The sequence below is a fragment of the Notamacropus eugenii genome, chromosome 4 (assembly GCF_028372415.1).
Source record: "Notamacropus eugenii isolate mMacEug1 chromosome 4, mMacEug1.pri_v2, whole genome shotgun sequence".
NCBI classification, from domain to species: domain Eukaryota; kingdom Metazoa; phylum Chordata; class Mammalia; order Diprotodontia; family Macropodidae; genus Notamacropus; species Notamacropus eugenii.
In genome coordinates this window covers 425,520,973-425,541,354 of record NC_092875.1, presented here as the reverse complement: position 1 = coordinate 425,541,354, position 20,382 = coordinate 425,520,973, and the positions used below count along the sequence as shown (strand labels likewise).

The 20,382-nt window shown below is 39.5% G+C and overlaps 1 protein-coding gene across 15 annotated transcripts in view; it reads left to right on the top strand.

Annotated features, from left to right (window-relative positions):
* SPEF2 (sperm flagellar 2) overlaps positions 1-20,382 on the top strand; it is a 289,696-nt gene that overhangs the window by 9,935 nt on the left and 259,379 nt on the right. For all 15 annotated transcript variants that reach the window (XM_072605832.1, XM_072605837.1, XM_072605838.1 and 12 more), the window contains one exon: positions 4,439-4,541. In XM_072605832.1, the coding sequence (XP_072461933.1) occupies positions 4,439-4,541 (103 nt within the window). The remainder of the gene's footprint in view (positions 1-4,438; positions 4,542-20,382) is intronic.

Here is a 20,382-nt window from a genome sequence, read left to right as displayed (position 1 = left end):
AAGGGAACTGATGAACCTACCATATGAGATTTAATTTAAGGAAACTGGGATATTTGGGAAGGTAAAGACAGTGTGAGACTGATAGCTTCAAGCATTTGAAGAGACCATTCTATGGAATAAGGATGCTGCTTGGTCATACAAGCTAGAACTAAGGACAATACATGCAACTTTCAGTGATTCAAATTTCAGCTGTGTAAATAGAGAACCTCTTGACACTTAGGGCTGTCCCAAATGGAATGAGTTGTCTCCCTTCATTGCTTTTGAGGCAGTGGAACCGGGTAACCACTTTTCTATGATGTTGTAAAAGAGTCTTATTGGGCAAGATAGATGTCTGAGGTCCATGCCAGTTCTGATATTCTGTGTTACTATCTGATAATATTTTTACATCGTCTATCCTGCCAGTTAGGTCATTTATTTAACCCATGTGCCAGGGTATTGTTATCTGGAATAAGAAATATTAGTAGAGAAGAGATTTTGTGACCAATTTTTATCTATAGTACAGATTTTAAATAGGATTTTCAATCAAATTAGTAGGATCCAATACACAACTTTCAAGATGTTTCTCTTTGAACTTATAATAAAATGCTAAGATAGACTTGGAGAAAAATGCATAGTGACATTGGGCCTGTAAGGTATCATCTTATTCTAGTAATGAATGTTGAATCTTACACTACCCCAGACATGCTAGCAAAAATTAATGAAATGGTGAGAGATGTATCATCTGATCCTATAACCCATCAACAAATGTTATGGAAATGAGAGGAAAAAAAAAGGATACAGGCTGACAGAAATGTCTCTAGTCCATTGTGTTTGTGATTCAGAAATCATGGTTATTATGAATGCACCTGATAAGCTAAAAGAAAATGATAGTAACAATGAAGAATATTTTGTGGCAAAAGATATGAAAATAATTTGGAACAGAGCTCCTTTGCCTTTTGAATATATTTTGCAGAAAGTTTAAATTTTGCAGTAAGTCTACCATGTTATATATACCAGTCAATAGCCAATAAACATTAAGCACCTACTATGTGCTAGGCACATACAGTTATTATTAAGCACACACTATATGCTAAGCACTGGGAATACAAATAAGAAAAGACAGTCCCTGTCCTCAAGGAGCTTACAATCTAATGGAGAAAGACAGTATAAAAAAGGAAGCTGGAAAATGGTGAGGCTTGGGAACTACCTGAGGTTACCCAGCACAGGGGCATAATGAAAACCAAAGGGAGCAGCTGATGATAAGGAACTCAGTTGGAAAAAAACTGAGCCCTCAATAAGGGAGACCTTCGGAGGATTTCAATGCTCTGACCTCCAGCCTCCCAGTCACAGAGGACAAGCAGAGGGGGCTGATGCAGCGCTGAGAGTCAGAAAGTAATGTGGCAAAACACTCTTCATTTCATATTAGGAAAGACATAAATGATCAAAAAAGCAGAAAGTAGGTCCCATGCCATCTCCAGGTATTAGTTCAGTTCTGTAGCCTAGGTAGTCTGCATCCATGAATTGATCCCACAGTTGCACATTGAGAGTACAGTATAATTACTGTCACTCCCCTATCAGATAAACTCCAGTGGCTTCCTGTTGCCCCAGAATCAAATCTAAAAAACTCCATTTAGAGATTTCTAGTATATAGTACTCTATTAAGGTACTATATAACGTGGTCCCCTCATGCTTATCAAGTGTTCTCATACCTTATCCCCTCTGTAATTCAGTAACTCTGGTCTCCCAATGGCTCCTCCCACAAGATATTCCATCTTGCAGCTCTGGACATTTTCACTGGCCCTGTAGCACCAATGCAATGTTCATAAGCCAGCACAGTTCACAGTTCTGAATCACAAAATATAACAGACTCTCCACATGGAAGATAGAACCGAAACATTTATTCAGACACTAGAAAGCCAAATCCATTGTAGCAACAAGGTAACCCGTAATAGTAACCAAGAAGTCTATACACATTATCTGGCCTTCCCACAAACAAGCCCCCTCAAGCAAACTGCCCTTCTCTCAGTCACAGCTAGCTGCAGCATTCCCTCTCCCCTAGCTCTGACTAGTCTGACCAACTTCCTCTTAGCTCTGCTCTAGCTCCTCCTCTCCCTGTTCCACTCCTTCAGCAAGTTCTTCCCACCACAGGCTTCAAGTGACTCAAACTCATGTGACTTAAGCAGGTCACATAGCCCTATTAATGAAAGGGAAAGATCTTCCCATTCCACTAAAAATACAGTAATTCCAGTAAAAATACATCAACAATACACCCCCATGCCTGGAATTCTCTCTTTCCTCACTTTTACCCTGTGGCTTACTTCCTTCAAATTTCATCTGACATATCCCGCCTTCTTCAAGAAGCCTTTCTTAGTATTCATTAATGTTAGTCCCTTCCCACTGCGATTATCTCCAGTGTATCCTTTATATGTCTTTTCTTTTCTTTTTTTTTTTGCATGTTGTCTCCCTCCATTAGATTGGGAGTTCCCTAAAAACAGAGACTTTAAAAAATTGTTTTACCTTTTTATCCCCAGTATTTAACCAAGTACCTAGCACCTGTAGGTGCTTAATAAATGCTTAATTACTTGACTGATACCCTCATGCGATGCTAGACAACCAAAATAACATAGTCAAATTCTCTAAATATTCTTAGTATCCATGCCTTTGTTTTTAACTCTAGCATTATAGTCATAGAATATTAGAAGTGACTCTAAGATCATCTAACTGAACTCCTTCATATTACAAATGATGAAACTGAGGCAGAGAGAAATTAAATGATATCTAGTGGTTCAGGTATAGAGACAAAGCTGAAATACAGTCTACTGAAGGAATATCCAGTGTTTTCCCCCTATATAGTGTTCTTTAGTTCTATCAGCTTCACTGCTGTTTTATTTATTTCCGTCTATGGTTATCTTGGACACAGTGGATAGAGTGCTAAGTCTGGAGTCTGGAGCACTCATCTTCCTGGGTTCAAATTTGGCCTCAGCCAGTTACAGCTGAGTAACCCTGGGTAAGTCACCTAACCCTATTTGCCTCAGTTTCCTCATCTCTCAAATGAACTGGAGAAGAAAAATGGCAAATTACCAACTAACTGTCTTTGCCAAGAAAACACCATATGGGGTTACAGAGAGTCAGATAACAATGGTTCTCTTTGTTTTCTTCCAGAGATGCATATGCTGTTATGTATAGCTAGTTTGTTCTTCTTATATGATTTATGAAGCTTTATGTAGAACCCAAGGGGTGCCATGGGCTGTGTTGGACACTCTTCCTGAGGGTCAGGTACTCTCAGTCAGTGGCTCACCCCGACTCACTGTGAGCACTGCCCAATACTGAATGACTCTGGAGTAACTTCCAAACTCTCTGACTCATTCAGCCTAACTTCCTCGTTCTGGGTTGTAACATTTACTTTGATAATTCAATTGTCACTTCTCATTCCTTCTAGGAAAGCTTCTACCCTTTTGTCTTCTCTCTCCACTGGCTATTGCCTCTCCTTTCCTAGTTACTGAAGTAATTAGAAAAGACAGAGAGAAAGAGAAGTGATAGAGGAATCATAAAATAATTAGAATAAATATTTAACTGAAGTAATAAAAATCACCATAACAAAACAGTATCAATGAAGGTTGGTGTTAACTCCCATTTACTCACCCATGTAGCCACAAATGTTCTACCTCATTCCATCCCCAAAACCCACAAGCGTAGCCAGCATCCCTGGAAGGGGAAAATCTGTTTCTGCTTTGCTTATGATGAGAAGATCAGTTCTCATCCCCTTAGCAGAGCACACAGCTTTGATTTGGACCTTGGAGTCATTTGTCCCCAGGAACTCAGTTCACTGCAGCCTCCCTAACAAGAGCTCTGATCTCATTGTGTCTGCTCTTGTGCTCCTGTCTCTGCTGCTGATCCCAACTGATGAATGTACACAGCTACAGCTTACTCATGTAATGCAAACATGGGTAAAAGAATCCATTCATTCTGTGCCCAGTAGCTGCATCCTGGCCTTCCTAAGTTTAGCATGCACAGCAGCAAAGGGGAACCAGTGTGATTTGGTTGCCTCTTTCTTTTTCAAAATTCTGCTATTTGCCCTCTCCCCACCCACCTACCCCCATGATGACAGGTCTATGAGCATGCTCCATGCTCAGTCCTGTCTTTTGCCTCATTCTCCATTATACATGGAGAAGGGGGTTGGAAGTAGGTTTGCTTCCAGATGTGCTTGCCCTGTCTTCAGGCAGGGCCAGGAGGAGAGTGGTAGAGCAAAGAGAAGAAGAGTCCTGTATTACAGTACAGCTGCCTTTTTGTTTTTCTTTTTTTCCTTTTGGTTCCTGGAAGATGAGTTACTATTTCTCAAAAAACTATTTTTTATAATTCAAAGACTTAAAGATTTTTTATTTTGTTTTGTGTGAATTTAAGAGTTTAATATGTGTTAATGTTCACCATTTTAAAATGTTTTAATCTTTTAAAAATTCAGGTCCAAAGGCACTTGAAAAGGATTTTTCTAATGGCTTCCTACTTGGAGAACTCCTGCACAAACATGAACTTCAGGATGATTTTCCTCTGTTTTCAGAAGGCAGGTAAGGATGTTTCTGCGCTGACTGTTCTTATTGTTGGATTCTCGTGTAATGGAACAGAAAAAGGACAAACAAGAGGCTGCAAGGGGACCTGCCTGCCCCCAATTCTGTTGGGCTTCTGAAAAGTTTCAGGAAATAGCTTGGAGGTTGAGAAATTGGCCTGAGTGTCAGGAGGGAATGTGAAAGGAAAGCTGATGATGTGTGGTGCGACTAGGGTTTCTTGTAAATGCCATTGGGATTGCCAGCAATAAAGTAGTGTGTGTGTAATAAGAGGTCCTCTGGTGCTTCTTCGTTTGAGGCTTAAAGAACCAGTGACAGTTTGCTTAGCCCCCTCTTCTCCTTTAGGGAGAGGGAAACAACCAGAGGTACCTGGGCAGGAAGATCATACCAGAGAAGTAGAAATACAGTGACAAGAAGCCCCCCAAGTGTGCATTCACACTCACAGCAGCCCCCTTCTGGGGCCTCTCACCACCAATACTTAGAATACTTCCACTTATCTGTTGCCCAAGTATCTTCTCCTCTATACCATTTTCCTTAATGGGAGAATGGAGTTGAATAGTCAAACTCAAGTAGATAAGCATTGGTAAACCTGTGGCTTCATGTAGTTTGAGAATGAGTGGAGAGTGAGGGTGCTTTTAGTGATTACATGTGGGAGACTGAGTGAGCCAGTGCAGACCATGGAGGCCCTGGCTGGACATTTGTGAACTGGTGTGATAAGAGCTATGTACAGGGTAGGACAGTCCTCTGGTCACTAGTGTACTTCCCTATGCTCCTCCTGTAACTGTGTTTCAGTGTTTATCAGCAGAATGAGCTATGATCAGAAGTCTGTAAAATCATATTCTGGGGCATATGACAAATTGGAATCATGGGTATGAGCTCTTCCTAGTTTGTTTTCAAGAAATGATGAGCCTGGTGCCTTAGGGTGATTGAGGACATCTCAATTCATGATTGGTGACACTTCGGTAATTTAAGAATCTGTGTTGTTATAGGTATGAAGAGACCCTCCCCCACTGATGTATATCACATCTCCCTTATGTGTTGTTGAGATTTTTTTCTGGGCAAGAGTTCATTAACTTATGAACCTTTAGCCAACTAGTGGCGAACTTGTCTAGTCTCTAGAGAATGCACAGTCTGTTACTAGTTCCATATTTAAAGCAGCAGGGTGAATGGGAAAGTATGCTGGATTAGAATCAGGGGACATGGATTCAGATCCTGGTTCTGCAGTTTAATACAAATGTGGGTAATCACTCTGGGCCTCCGTTTTCTCTTTTATAAGATGGGAAGTTTGGGCTAGATGTCTTCTAAGAAACCTTCCAGCTCTAAATGTCTACCCCTGTGATCCATTCGAACTTGGTTGGGCATTGTGCAGCATTTCCCAGGTATTCTAGTACGTGGATGTGCCTTTCGAGAGCCTGGGATCTCCTCCACACCTTGACACAAGATAAGACTTGTAGTTGTTATTTTCGTCCAGTTGTTTTTCAGTCATGTCTGTCTCTTCTTGACCCCATTTGGAGTTTTCTTGGCAAAGATACTGGAGTAGTTTGACATTTCCCTCTCCAGCTCATTTGAGAGATGAGGAAACTGAGGCAGACTGGGTTAAGTGAATTGCCCAGGGTCACATCAAGTGTCTGAGGCTGCATTTGAGCTCAGGTTCTTTTGACTCCAGACCTGGTGCTGTCTCCACTGTGCCACCTTGCTGCCTATGATGAGGTGTTAGAGAAGGCTTTTAACACAGAACAGAGTAACTCTAGAACAAATAAATTTCTTTAGTCTTTTAAAACTTCTTACCCTCTAAAGTTAACCTTAATTAGGCAGTCTTTTTAAAAGCTAAGCATCAGAAAGAGAAAAAACGTTGCTTACTACTTTAGGAAGTATTGCCATATTCACCTCTTTTGTATCACAATCATTCTCAAAATCCATTATTTCATCTTTTTGGTTTCCTCTCTTCATATCTTCTCTGTGGCCCCAGCCTCTTGTAAATTTATATCTATTTTGGTCATTTGTCTACAACATGAAGAAGTTGAACAGGCACATTTGGTGCTAAGTAGCAGATAGTATTTTTTGGTTTTGAATTTTAATGTGTAAGTAAAAGAGATAACTCTAATCAAAATAAATTTTGAAAAAAACAGTAATAGCAGGTTCCTAATTATTGAGTCCAGTTCCACCCTTCAAGCTAAGAGGAACATGCTAAAAGGGAGGGTAGCCATGTGACTTTATTGAGGTAGAAGGAGCAATGGACAAACTGGTCTTCTGTACCCACTTAGAGGGCAATACTTTATTTTCAATCATTCAAACAACAAGAACTTATTAAGCACCTTCTTTGAGGCAGCTGCTGTTGTTGGTGCAGATCCTTCTCTGAAGAGTTATAGTCACCTATAGGACACAACATGTACTTTATGAACAACATTTATTTTAATTTTTAGAGAGAATAAATACAAAGAAAATTAAGGAGGAAGGGCTCTGGTAGTTGGGAAGATTGTATGCATCATATTTCTTCCTGCCCTAGAGAAGCAGTAGGCTAGAGGAGAATGTTGTTGTACCCCATATACTTGAATCTCAGGCTAGTTTCTATATTTCTAGGACAAACTATTTGGGTGATCCCCTTCTGCCTTTAACCAGTTTCTTCTCCCACTCCTGTCTTTCTCCTTTACCACAATATATCCTGGGAGGGCTAATTGCAGGATAAGATCAGACCCAAAGGTTAAAAAATTCTGGGCTCTTGGGTCAATTCTTACCTTTTCTTTTCTCCTACAACTTTTCTGGGTCCCTGATAAGCTCAGACATGGTCTTTAAACTCCATTACTGTTCTGATATATTGTCATATTCTGGTGATGATGATTTTGTTGCTAGTATGGTCCTTTTGAGGAGAGTCACTTCCAAACTGAAGGAAATTATTCACATTCCTGCTTCCAGTAAGTCCTCATGTTCTATAGAAAACCTAGAATTCAGCTGGCTGTGGTGGCACACACCTGTGATCTCAGCTACCAAGAAGACTGAGGTTGGTGGATGTTTTGAACTTGGGAATTTTGAGTAACAGTGGGCTAAGTTGCTAAGTTGCTCAGACGTCTGTACTAAGTCCATTTGGGAACCAGGCTGCCCAAGAAATTGTGAACTTCACCCAGGTCAGAAAGAGAGCAGGTCAAAGTTCTAGTGCTTATCAGTATTGAGATCAGGCCCAAGAATACCACTGACTTTCTGGGCAAGATAGGGAAACCCCTGTCTTTAAAAGAAAAATAAAGAGGAGAGAATAGGATAGAAGAGAGAGGGGAGAGAACAGAACCTAGATTTTCCAGAACTTTAGGAACTGGCTCAAATTCAGGATAGGCTTTGTTCAGCCCTACCTACAGTCATGGGGATTTGCAACTTTTTCATAGCTAAATGACCCACTGTGGCAGTCTAGGGCCACTAAATTGTCTCAGAGTTCTTTCAGAAAGGGATAAATTTGATTTCCAATCCTTGTGGATCAGTGCTAGGTGACCAGATATTTGAACGGCAGAATAAGCATCCATACTCAATCTTTGGTGCTCTCTTCTTCCCCAAGACTATACTTCTTTGGGTGTCACATAGGTCAGTAAACTGGTGATTTTTTCAGTGCCACACAGCAAGCTTACAGTGAAAAAAAAAAGTTTTTCTCTTCTCTAACCTTGCCAAAGTCCCTTTTATGCCAGTTCCCAATTCTATGGTTCATCATCTTTTAAAATCTTGTTTAAACTTTTAAAAAATTTTTTAAATCAAAAAGCATTAACTTTCTCTCCTTCCCACTTCCTCCCCAAAAAACAAAATAAAATCTATGCTGATCATATCCAGAATTATGTTTCATTGTGCATATCAGATTCACCACTTCTCAGCAGGTGGACAACTTTTTACCATCATTACTCTGGAACTATGGCTAATCATTGATTGTATGAATCAGCGATCTCATATCTTTCAAAGTAATTCCTTTTCTTGATGTTTTCATCATATAAATTGTTCTGGTTCTGTTTATTTCATTATGTGTCAGTTCACATATGTCTTTCCAAGTTTCTTCAAAACTATCCCTTTTGTCATTTTTTGTGGCCAATAATGTTCCGTTTCATTTATCTACCTTAATTTGTTCAACCATACTTCTTAGTTTCCAGTTGTTTGCCACTACAAAAAAGCTAGTATAAGTATTTTTGAGACTATGGGTCTGTTTCCTATTTCTTCCATCTCTTTAATCAAATAATAGTATCACAATTCAGCCTCTTTTGGGGAATAGTTCCAGATTGTTTTCCTGAATGGCTGTACCAGTAGTGCATTAATGTGCCTATTCTCTCATAGTCCCTTCCATATTTGTCATTTTCCTTTTTTTGTCAGTTTTGTCGGCCTGAGTGTGAGGTGGAACTTCAGAGTTGCTTTCATTTCCATTTCTACCATTATTAGTGTCTTGGACTTTTTTTCACATAGCTGCTGGCAGCCTGGATTTCTTCCCTTCGAATGAGGACTCTTGCCTATTTTTAAATTTTGTAATAGGCATAATTGGAATCTAGAGGGTAGGCCCAGGGACTGGATCTGTGATTTCACTGTTGTAAGGAACTTCTTCTACCAATTCAGGTCAGTTACCTTCTCTGAAAATTATAGTCTTAGAGAATTACTTAGAGTACTGAAAGGTTAAATGACTTTCTGAGAGTCCCACAGCCAGCATGTGAAGAAGGCGAGAGCTGAGGAAGGTCCTCTTTCTCTGTCATATTGCTTCTCAAATTGGAGTTTAAATTTAGCTTTTAAAAGGGCTCTAAATTACTTAAGAATGTAAAATTGATACAATCCTATTTTGAAGCTTCTTTGTACTATGGAGGTGACTCTGGGCTCTCAGAAGTTATGTAAACACAGGACAAGCTCCACAGATTTTGCCAGGCTAGGAAAAAGCTTTTAAAAAGGGCCCAGAGATAAGTTGTGTGTTTCTGTCATTGAAGAACCAAATACTCAGTGTGGGTACCTCGTCACCAGAAGGATGATCTGAATGTTTTAGTAATGGGAACATGGATGAATTGTGATTTTTGTTGTCACTGGAAGAAGTTTCTATTTTGATGAAATTGTTGTTTTTTCCAAGTATCAAAATAAGACAACAATTAGGCCTTATATATTTTGAAGGCATTTACCTCGGGAATTGCCCATGTTAAGGGCAATATTCCTTACTCTGAAAGAAGAGTCTGCCCATGCATGTAGTTAGCCCTCCTGTTAAGGGTGAGAAGTGAGCAGGGTATGTACACAAATGAACATGTATTTCTCTGAGAGGGTGAATTCTCCTCACTGTACAAGAAGAGTTATTCCCACAACACATGGGGCACCAAGGGAGGAGGATGGCAGTCTCATGACAAATAAGAAGAGAGGGTAGAAAGGGAGAAGGCTTTTCCCAGAATACTTAACTTGCTCCTTAAGAAGTCATCATTTACATCATATGCTCTGCCTCTAGAGCAAAAAAGTCCGTAAGGCTTAACTTACCTGGAAACAACTGTAACACAGAGCCCATAATGACGATTATGTTGTCAGCCTGCTTAACGGGAAGACCACTTCCAATTTATGAACAGATTGCATTATCAAATTTTGGGAATTGTTTGGAACTCAGAAATCATTTTCCCATTTAAAAAAACCCACTATTTTAAATGATGATGATTACATGACCAGATTAAACTGCAGAAATAACCTACGTGACCCATAATACCACTGAACTGAAATATGAATGCTATTTACCCTTCAATCTGAGCTGTTGAAATTAGGGGCTGTATTTTTTTCTTTTCTATTTCTGATAGACGGGCCAGTACAAGGTCAAAGTTGAAGTTAGGTAGTTTTTTCTTGGCATATTCTGACCTTTTCTCAACCTTCTCCCAAAACTTTCAGGTGCCCCTTGGTCCATAATGCTCTAAGCCTGCATAGGTTCCCAAAGTGAGCGATAATACTACCTGGGGAGTGCTGTAATGATCCAGGGCGATTGTAGTAGTTTGAAATTATGCAAATTAAAAAAAAAAAGTTAAAGGGATAAAGAAAGTAGATTTCTAGGGGGTGCTGAATAAATTTTTTGAAAAGGGGGCAGTAGGCCAAATAAGTTTGGGAACTTCTGCTTGAGGTCTTTACAATAGTACCCTACCCCAGCTTGTCCTAAAGCCCAAAGAATTCTGTGCTTTAAAATTTCCAGTCTCTTTTCTCCTTGATCAAAAGATTCTGTTACCTCAGTACTATGCATTAGTGCTCTGATTGATCTAATTTATTTGTTTTAACCCTTCTTAACCTTTTCATAGGCAGAGCAAATCCTCTCATTGTCCATGTTCAAAAAAAATGTCTCATTCTTTATACTGTGACACTACCACCTATCAGAAAGTGGGTTTCATGCTTCATCATCAGTCCTCTGGAGTCATGGATGGTCTTTGATTAGAGTTCTTTGAACTTTCAGTCTTTTTTCCCTACAGTTTTGTTGCTGTTATACAAATTGTTTTAATGGTTTTCTCATTTAATTCTTCATCAATTTACAAAAGTCTTTGAAATTATTAGGGTTTTTCATAGTATTGATGTTATAAGTTATTCTTTTTTTCCGATCAACTATTTTTAAGCTTTTATTTAGTATTTTACTTTCCGCAGTTACATATAAAAACAATTTCTAACATTTGTCTTTAAAACTTGAAGTTCCAAATTCTCTCCCTTTCTCCTTCCCCCCATCCCCATTGAGAAGGCAAATAATCCCATATAGATTATACATGTGTAGTCATATAAAACAATTGTGAAAGAAAACATCCAAGAAAAAAAGCAAGAAAAATAAAGTATGCTTCAGTCTGTATACAGGCACCAGCAGTTCTTTCTCTGGGGATGGCTAGCATTTTTCATCATAGGTCTTTCGGAGTTGTCTTGGATCACTTTATTGCTGAGAAGAGCTAAGTCCTTCACAGCTGATCATCTTAGAGTATTGCTGTTACTTTGTTGTTTTTTTTTTTTAATTTTTTAATGTTTAACAATCACTGCCATACAATTGAGATTTTATCCCCTCCACCTACCCCCCTCTACCCCCCTCCCTCCCCACGACTGCTTACAATTCTGTATAGATTCTACATATACTTTCCTATTGAGTATATTTTCACTATAGTCATGCTATGTAGTCAGACTAAAATAAATGAAAGAAATCGTATAACAAATCAGAACATGATACACAAACACATACACATACACAAACATGATCTGCTACATTTTGTGAGTGACTTCCATATTTCTTTCTCTGAGTGTGGAAGGCATTTTGCCTTGATAACCACCTTTGGGATTTTTTTTTTTATTTAACTTTTAACATTTATTTTCACACAATTTTGGGTTACAAATTTTCTCCCCTTTTATCCCCTCCCCCCCCAAACCCAAGCTTTCTAATTGCCCCTGTGACCTGTCTGCTCTCTCCTCTATCCTCCCTCATTGCCCTTGTCTCCGTCTTCTCTTTTGTCCTGTAGGGCCAGATAGCTTTCTTGACCCCTTAACCTGTATTTCTTGTTACCCAGTGGTAAGAACATTACATTTAGTCCTAACACTTTGAGTTCCAACTTCTTTAGCTCCCTCCCTCTCCACTCCTTCCCCTTGGAAGACAGGCAATTCAATATAGGCCATATCTGTTTAGTTTTGCAAATGATTTCCATACTAGTTGTGTTGTATAGGACTAACTATATTTCCCTCCATCCTATCCTGTCCCCCATTACTTCTATTTTCTTATGGTCCTTTCCCTCCCCATGAGTGTCGACCTCGTATTGCATTCTCCTCCCCATGCCCTCCCTTCCATCCTCCCCCCCACCCTGCTTGTGCCCCTGTCCCCCACTCTCCTGTATTATGAGATAGGTTTTCCTATCAAAATGAGTGTGCATTATATTCTTTCCTTTAGTGGAATGTGATGAGAGTAGACCTCATGTTTTTCTCTTGCCTCCCCTCTTTATCCCACCACTAATAAGTCTTTTGCTTGCCTCTTTTATGAGAGATAATTTGCCCCATATAACTTCTTCCTTTCTCCTCCCAATATTTCTCTCTCACTGCTTGATTTCATTTTTTTTTTAAGATATGATCCCATCCTCTTCAATTCACTCTGTGCACTCTGTCTCTATGTATGTGTGCGTGTGTGCATGTGTGTGTGTGTGTACTCCCACCCAGTACCCAGATATTGAAATGTTTCAAGAGTTACAAATATTGTCTTTCCATGTAGGAATGTAAACAGTTCAACTTTAGTAAGTCCCTTATGACTTCTCTTTGCTGTTCACCTTTTCATGGTTCTCTTCATTCTTGTGTTAGAAAGTCAAATTTTCTTTTCAGCTCTGGTCTTTTCATCAGGAAAATTTGAAAGTCCTCTATTTCATTGAAAGACCATTTTTTCTCCTGAAGTATTATACTCAGTTTTGCTGGGTAGGTGATTCTTGGCTTCAGTCCTAGTTCCTTTGACTTCTGGAATATCCTATTCCATTCCCTTCTATCCCTCAATGTAGACGGTGCCAGATCTTGTGCTATCCTGATTGTATTTCCACAATACTTGAATTGTTTCTTTCTAGCTGCTTGCAATATTTTCTCTTTCACCTGGGAATTCTGGAATTTGGCCTCAATGCTCCTAGGAGTTTCTCTTTTTGGATCTCTTTCATGCGGTGTTCTGCGGATTCCTTGAATATTTATTTTGCCTTCTGGTTCTAGAATCTCAGGGCAGTTTTCCTTGATAATTTCATGGAAGATGATGTCTAGGCTCTTCTTTTGATCATGGTTTTCAGGTAGTCCCAGAATTTTTACATTGTCTCTTCTGATTCTATTTTCCTGGTCAGTTGTTTTTCCAATAAGATATTTCACATTATCTTCCATTTTTCGAATCTGCGCGGTATGTTCTGAGATATCTGTCTTTCTCATAAAGTCCTTAGCGTCCATCTGTACCATTCCAGTTTTGAAAGATCTATTTTCTTCAGTGAGCTTTTGAATCTCCTTTTCCATTTGGTTAATTCTGCTTTTGAAAGCATTCTTCTCCTCATTGGCCCCTTGAACCTCCCTTTGCCAGGTGAGTTAGGCTAGTTCTCAAGGTGCCAATTTCTTCAAGATTTTTTTGGTTCTCCTTTAGCAGGGAGCTGATCTGCTTTTCATGCTTCTCCCTCATCCCTCTCATTTCCCTTCCCAGTCTTTCCTCCACCTCTCTAACTTGATTTTCAAAATTCCTCTTGAGCTCTTCCATGGCCCGAGCCCATTGGGTGGGCTGGGACACAGAATCCTCGATTTCTGTGTCTTTGCCTGATGGCAAGCATTGTTCCTCCCCATCAGAAAGGAAGGGAGGAAGTGTCTTTTCTCCGAGAAAGTACCCTTCAATAGTTTTGTTTCTTTTCCCTTTTTTGGGCATTCTCCCCAACCAGTGACCTGACCTCTGAATGTTCTCCTCACACCCACCTCGCCTCCTGGTCCTCCCAGCCAGCGTTGGGGACTGAGATTCAAATGCTGCTTCCCGCCTTAGGGTTTTTGGCGGGGGCAGGGCTGCTATTCAGTGTGAGAATTAAGTTCAGATGATCAGGTCAGGGCAGGGCCGCCTCTCTGGCTCAGTTCCCTCAGGGGGTTTATTCACAGACCTTCCACAATGGATCCAGGCTCCCGCCCGTTTGGGAAGCCCCTGTCTGTAGCCGCCTCTCAGCTTCTATCTCCTGGGGGGGCCCGAGCCATGGGGGCACCCCACTCCCCTCTCAACCCGCCAAAGAGACTCTCTCACTGACCCCCGTCAGTCACCTGTTGGTGGGGGGGCTTGTGCCGCTGCTGGAGATCCCGTCTCTGGAGCCTTCTCAGATCTGTGCCTCTCGGAGCCGCGGCCGCTGCAGGTCTGGGCTGGGCTCCGCGTCTGCAGCGCGACGGACCTTTTGCGAGAGGTTTGCATGTCCCTCTGTGGGTAGGGGCACCCGCGTGGTCGCTGGAGATCCCGTCCCCGTAGCCCTCTTGGATCTCTTCCTCATGGTGTCGTGGCCGCGGCAGGGCTGCCTGCTGCTCCCCGTCCCGGCACCCAGTCCACAGCGCGAAGGACCCCCCGCCAGAGGTTTGCAGGTCTCTCCGGAACAGAAATCTCCCTCGCTCCAATATTTCGTGGTCTCTGGGTGCAGAATTCGCCCTGGGTTGGTCCCCTCTAGCCGTTCTGTGGTTTGTGGGTTCGGAGCTATGTGTATGTGCGTCTTTCTACTTCGCCATCTTGTCTCCGCCCCCGATTTTTTTTTTATAAGAAGTTTTTGCGTTATTACAAAATTCCAAGTCTACCAGAAAAAACTCTCACACACTGTGGTCGTTGCTGTGCACAAAGTTCTCCTGGTTCTGCTCCTTTCACTCAGCATCAGGTCATATAAGTCCTTCCAGGCCCCTCTGAAGTCTTCTTGTTCATCATTTCTTATGGCACAATAGTACTCCATTACATTCATATACCATAATTTATTCAGCCATTCCCCAATTGATGGACATCCCCTTGACTTCCAGTTTTTGGCAACTACATAGAGTGCTGCTATAAATATTTTTGTACATGTGGGACCCTTTCCCATTTTTATGATCTCTTGGGGATATAGTCCTAGTAGCGATATTGCTGGGTCAAAGGGTATGCACATTTTTGTAGCCCTTTGGGCATAGTTCCAAATTGCTCTCCAGAATGGTTGGATGCGCTCGCAGCTCCACCAACAATGAATTAGTGTTCCAACTCTCCCACATCCTCTCCAGCATTTATCATTTTCTTGTTCTGTCATGTTTGCCAATCTTATAGGTGTGATGTGGTACCTCAGAGTTGTTTTGATTTGCATCTCTCTAACCAATAGTGATTTAGAGCATTTTTTCATATGATTATAGATAGCTTTAATTTCTTCCTCTGAAAATTGCCTGTTCATATCCTTTGACCATTTATCAATTGGGGAATGACTTGTATGATTATGCATTTGGGTCAGTTCTCTATATATTCTAGAAATGAGGCCTTTATCCCCTAGCTTAGCTGTAAAAATTCTTTCCCAATTTACTACATCCCTCCGGATTTTGGTTGCATTGGGTTTGGTTGTGCAAAAACTTCTCAGTTTAATGTAATCAAAGTTATCCATTTTGCATTTCATAATGCATTTTATCTCTCCTTTAGTAAAGAATTCTTCCCTTCTCCATAGATCTGATAAATACACTATTCCTTGCTTCTCCAGTTTATTCATGGTATCAATCTTTATACCTAAATCATGTACCCATTTGGACTTTATTCTTGTGTACGGTGTCAGGTATGGGTCTATGCCTAATTTCTGCCACACTGTTATCCAGTTTTCCCAGCAATTTTTGTCAAACAATGAGTTCTTATCCCAGAAGCTGGGGTCCTTGGGTTTATCAAACAGAAGGTTGCTATATTCCTTGCCTACTGCATCTTGAGTGCCAAGTCTATTCCACTTGTCTACCTCTCTGTTTCTTAGCCAATACCAAGTGGTTTTGATAATTGCTGCTTTATAGTACAGTTTGAGGTCTGGTAGCGCTGGGCCACCTTCCCAAGCATTTCTTTTCATTAGTCCCTTTGATATTCTGGACCTTTTGTTTTTCCAAATGAATTTTGATATTATTTTATCCAGCTCTAGAAAGTAATTGTCTGATAGTTTAATTGGTATGGCACTAAATAAGTATATTAATTTAGGTAGAATTGTCATTTTTCTTATATTAGCACGGCCTACCCATGAGCAACTAATGTTTTTCCACTTACTTAAATCTGACTTTATTTGTGCAAAATGTGTCTTGTAATTGTGTTCATATAATCCCTGGGTTTGTTTTGGCAGGTAGACTCCTAAGTATTTTATACTGTCTACCCTAGCTTTAAATCGGATTTCTCTTTCTATCTCTTGCTGTTGGACTTTGTTGCAAATATATAGGAACACAGAAGATTTGTGTGGGTTTATTTTGTAACCTGCAACTTTGCCAAAGTTGTTTATTAATTCAAGTAATTTTTTACTTGAATCTCTGGGATTCTCTAGGTAAATCATCATATCATCTGCAAAGAGTGATAACTTAGTTTCTTCTTTGGCTATTCTTATTCCTTGAATATCTTTATCTTGTCTAATTGCTACAGCTAACATTTCTAGTACCATATTGAATAATAGTGGTGATAATGGACAACCTTGTTTCACCCCTGATCTTATTGGGAATGCATCTAGCTTATCCCCATTGCATTTAATGCTTGCTGAAGGTTTTAGATAGATACTGCTTATTATTTTATGGAAAGTTCCCTTTATTCCTATGTTCTCCAGTGTTTTTAGTAGGAATGGGTGTTGTATTTTGTCAAAAGCTTTTTCTGCATCTATTGAGATAATCATGTGGTTTTTGTAAGCTTTGTTGTTGATGTGATCGATAATGCTAATAGTTTTCCTAATATTGAACCAGCCCTGTAGTCCTGGTATGAATCCTACCTGATCATAATGTATTAATCTCGTGATAAGATGCTGTATTCGTTTTGCTAGAATCTTATTTAAAATTTTTGCATCTATATTCATTAGGGAAATTGGTCTATAATTTTCTTTCTCTGTTTTGTCTCTTCCTGGTTTGGGTATCAAAACCATATTTGTATCATAGAAAGAATTTGGGAGGACTCCTTCTTCCCCAATTTTCAAAAATAGTGTATGTAGAATTGGAATTAACTGTTCTTTAAATGTTTGATAGAATTCACTTGTGAATCCATCTGGCCCTGGAGATTTTTTCCTAGGGAGTTCATTGATGGCTTGTTCAATTTCTTTTTCTGAGATGGGGTTGTTTAAGTATTCAACTTCCTCTTCTGTTAATCTGGGCAATTTGTATTTTTTAAAATATTCATCCATCTCATTTAGATTATCGAATTTGTGGGCATAAAGTTGGGCAAAGTAGTTTCTAATTATTGTTTTAATTTCCTCCTCATTGGAGGTGAGTTCACCCCTTTCACTTTTAATATTAGTAATTTGGTCTTCTTCTTTCTTTTTTTAATCAGATTGACCAACGGTTTATCAATTTTATTAGTTTTTTCATAAAACCAACTATTGGTTTTATTTATTAATTCATTAGTTTTCTTAATTTCAATTTTATTAATCTCTCCTTTGGTTTTCAGTATTTCTAATTTGGTATTTACTTGGGGATTTTCAATTTGTTCTTTTTCTAGCTTTTTCAACTGCAAGCCTAAGTCATTGATCTCCTCTTTCTCTATTTTATTTATGTAAGCATTCAAAGATATAAAACTTCCCCTAATAACTGCTTTTGCAGTATCCCATAAGTTTTGGTATGTTGTCTCACTATTGTCATTCTCTTGAATGAAATTGTTGATTGTTTCTATGATTTCTTCTTTAACCCAACCCTTCTTTAGAATTAGATTATTTAGTTTCCAATTGATTTTTGGTTTCTCTTTCCATGGCCTTTTATTACATGTAATTTTTAATGCATTATGATCTGAAAAGGATGCATTGATTATCTCTATCTTTCTGCACTCGATTGTGAGATTTTTATGTCCTAGTACATGGTCAATTTTTGTAAATGTTCCATGTACCGCTGAGAAAAAGGTATATTCCTTTCTATTCCCATTTAATTTTCTCCAAAGATCTATCATATCTACCTTATCCAGAGTTTTATTTACCTCCTTAACCTCTTTCTTGTTTATTTTGAGGTTGGATTTATCGAGTTCAGAGAGGGGGAGGTTGAGGTTCCCCACTAGTATAGTTTTGCTATCAATTTCTTCCTTCAACTCCCCCAACCTCTCCTCTAAGAATCTGAATGCTATACCACTTGGAGCATACATGTTTAGTAATGATATTGCTTCATTGTTTATGGTGCCTTTTAGCAGGATATAGTTTCCATCCTTATTCCTTTTGATTAGATCTATTTCTGCTTTCGCTTTGTCTGAGATTAGGATTGCTACTCCTGCCTTTCTTACATGAGCTGAAGCACAATATATTCTGCTCCATCCTTTGACCTTTATCCTATGTGTATCCCCCCGTTTCAAATGTGTTTCTTGTAAGCAGCATATTGTTGGATTATGGCTTTTAATCCATTCTGCTATCCGTCTCCGTTTTATGGGAGAGTTCATTCCATTCACATTCACAGTTATGATTACAATCTGTGTATTTCCCTCCAACCTCTTTCCCACCATTTGTGCTTTTAGCTCTCCCGTCTCCCTTCCCCTCCTCAATAGTATTCACTTTTCTCCCCCTCCTCCTGCAGCCTTCCCCTCCTTCTTTTGACCCCCCTCCCTTTTAGTCCCCTTTACTCTTATGGCTTCTTTCCTCCCTTTTAGCCACCCTCCCCTTTCTTCCCCCTTCCCCTCCTACTACCTATAGAGCTAGTTAGGATTATCTACTTAAGATTATTGTTCCCTCCTTTGAACAAATCAGATGAGAGTACCTCTCAAACAATGCTCATCTCCCTCCCCTCCTTCCCTCTACTATAGTTTTGTACTTCTTCCTGTGATATAATTTGCCATTTTCTGCTTCCCCCTTTTCACACCTCCTATTACAATCCCTTCTCATACTTAAATCATATTTTTGACATGACATCATTTACTTTATGCCCGTTCCCTCTACATATATCCCTTTTATCATAATAGCTGCACAGTTCTCAAGATTAACAGGTATCATCTTCCCTTATAGGGAGGTAAACAGTTTGCCCTAATTGAGTAGCAAGTTTTTGTTTTTGTTTTTTCCCCTCTGTTTACCTTTTTATGATTCTCTGGAGACCTGCATTTGAAGATCAAATTGTCTATTGAGTTCTGGTGTTTTGGTCAGGAAGCTCTGGAAATCCCTTATTTCTTTGAATGACTTTCTCCTTGCCTGAAATGTTATGCTGAACTTTGCTGGGTAGTTGATCCTTGGTTGAAGTCCCAACTCCTTTGCCTTACGGAATATTGGGTTCCAATTCTTTCAATCTTTTAATGTAGAAGCTGCAAGGTCCTGTGTGATCCTGACAGTGTGTCCTTGATATTTGAATTGTTTCTTTCTGGCTGCTTGTAGTATTTTCTCCTTCACTTGATAGCTCTGGAATTTGGCAACGATATTTCTTGGGGTTTTGAGTTTGGGATCCCTTTCCGGTGGGGAACGGTGGATTCTTTCGATGACTATTTTGCCCTCTGAGTCTAGTACTTCTGGACAGTTTTCCTTGATGATTTCCTGGAAGATATTGTCCAGACTCTTTTCTTCATCATGGGTTTCTGGCAGGCCAATAATTCTTAGATTTTCTCTCCTGGATCTATTTTCCAGGTCAGTTGTTTTTCCAATTAAATATTTTACATTTTCTTCTATCTTTTCATTCTTTAGATTTTGTTTGACTGATTCTTGTTGCCTCATTGAGTCATTAGTTTCTACTTGCCCAATTCTAATCTTCATCGTATTGTTTTCTTCATTTAGCTTTTGCATCTCCTTTTCCATCTGAACAATTTTTCCCTTTAAGGAGCTATTTTCTCCATTTAATTTTTGTACTTCTTTTTCCATTCGACCAATTTTCCCAGTTAGGTTTTGGGTTTCCTTTTCCATCTGATCAATTTTCCCAATTAGGTTTTGGGTTTCCTTTTCCTTTTGATTAACTCTTCCTTTTAGGGAATTATTCTCTCCAGTTAATTTTTGAACTTCCTTTTCCATTTGTTCAATTTTCTTTTTCAGAGTGATGTTCTCATCAGTGAATTCTTTTTTTATAATTTTAAAATCATTGGCCAGTTTTTCTTTTATATCCTTCTTCAGATGTTCCAGGTAATCTAGTTGTGCTTGCGAGAAATTCATAGTCCCATCTGAGGTTTCAGATGGAAGTACAGTCTCAGCTCTGACTTCTTTGGTGTTTGTGTTTTGGTCCTTATCCCCATAGAAAGATTCTATGGTTTTTTCACTTTTCGTCTGCTTTTTCCGATTCATGATGTTGGCTGAGTGTTGTA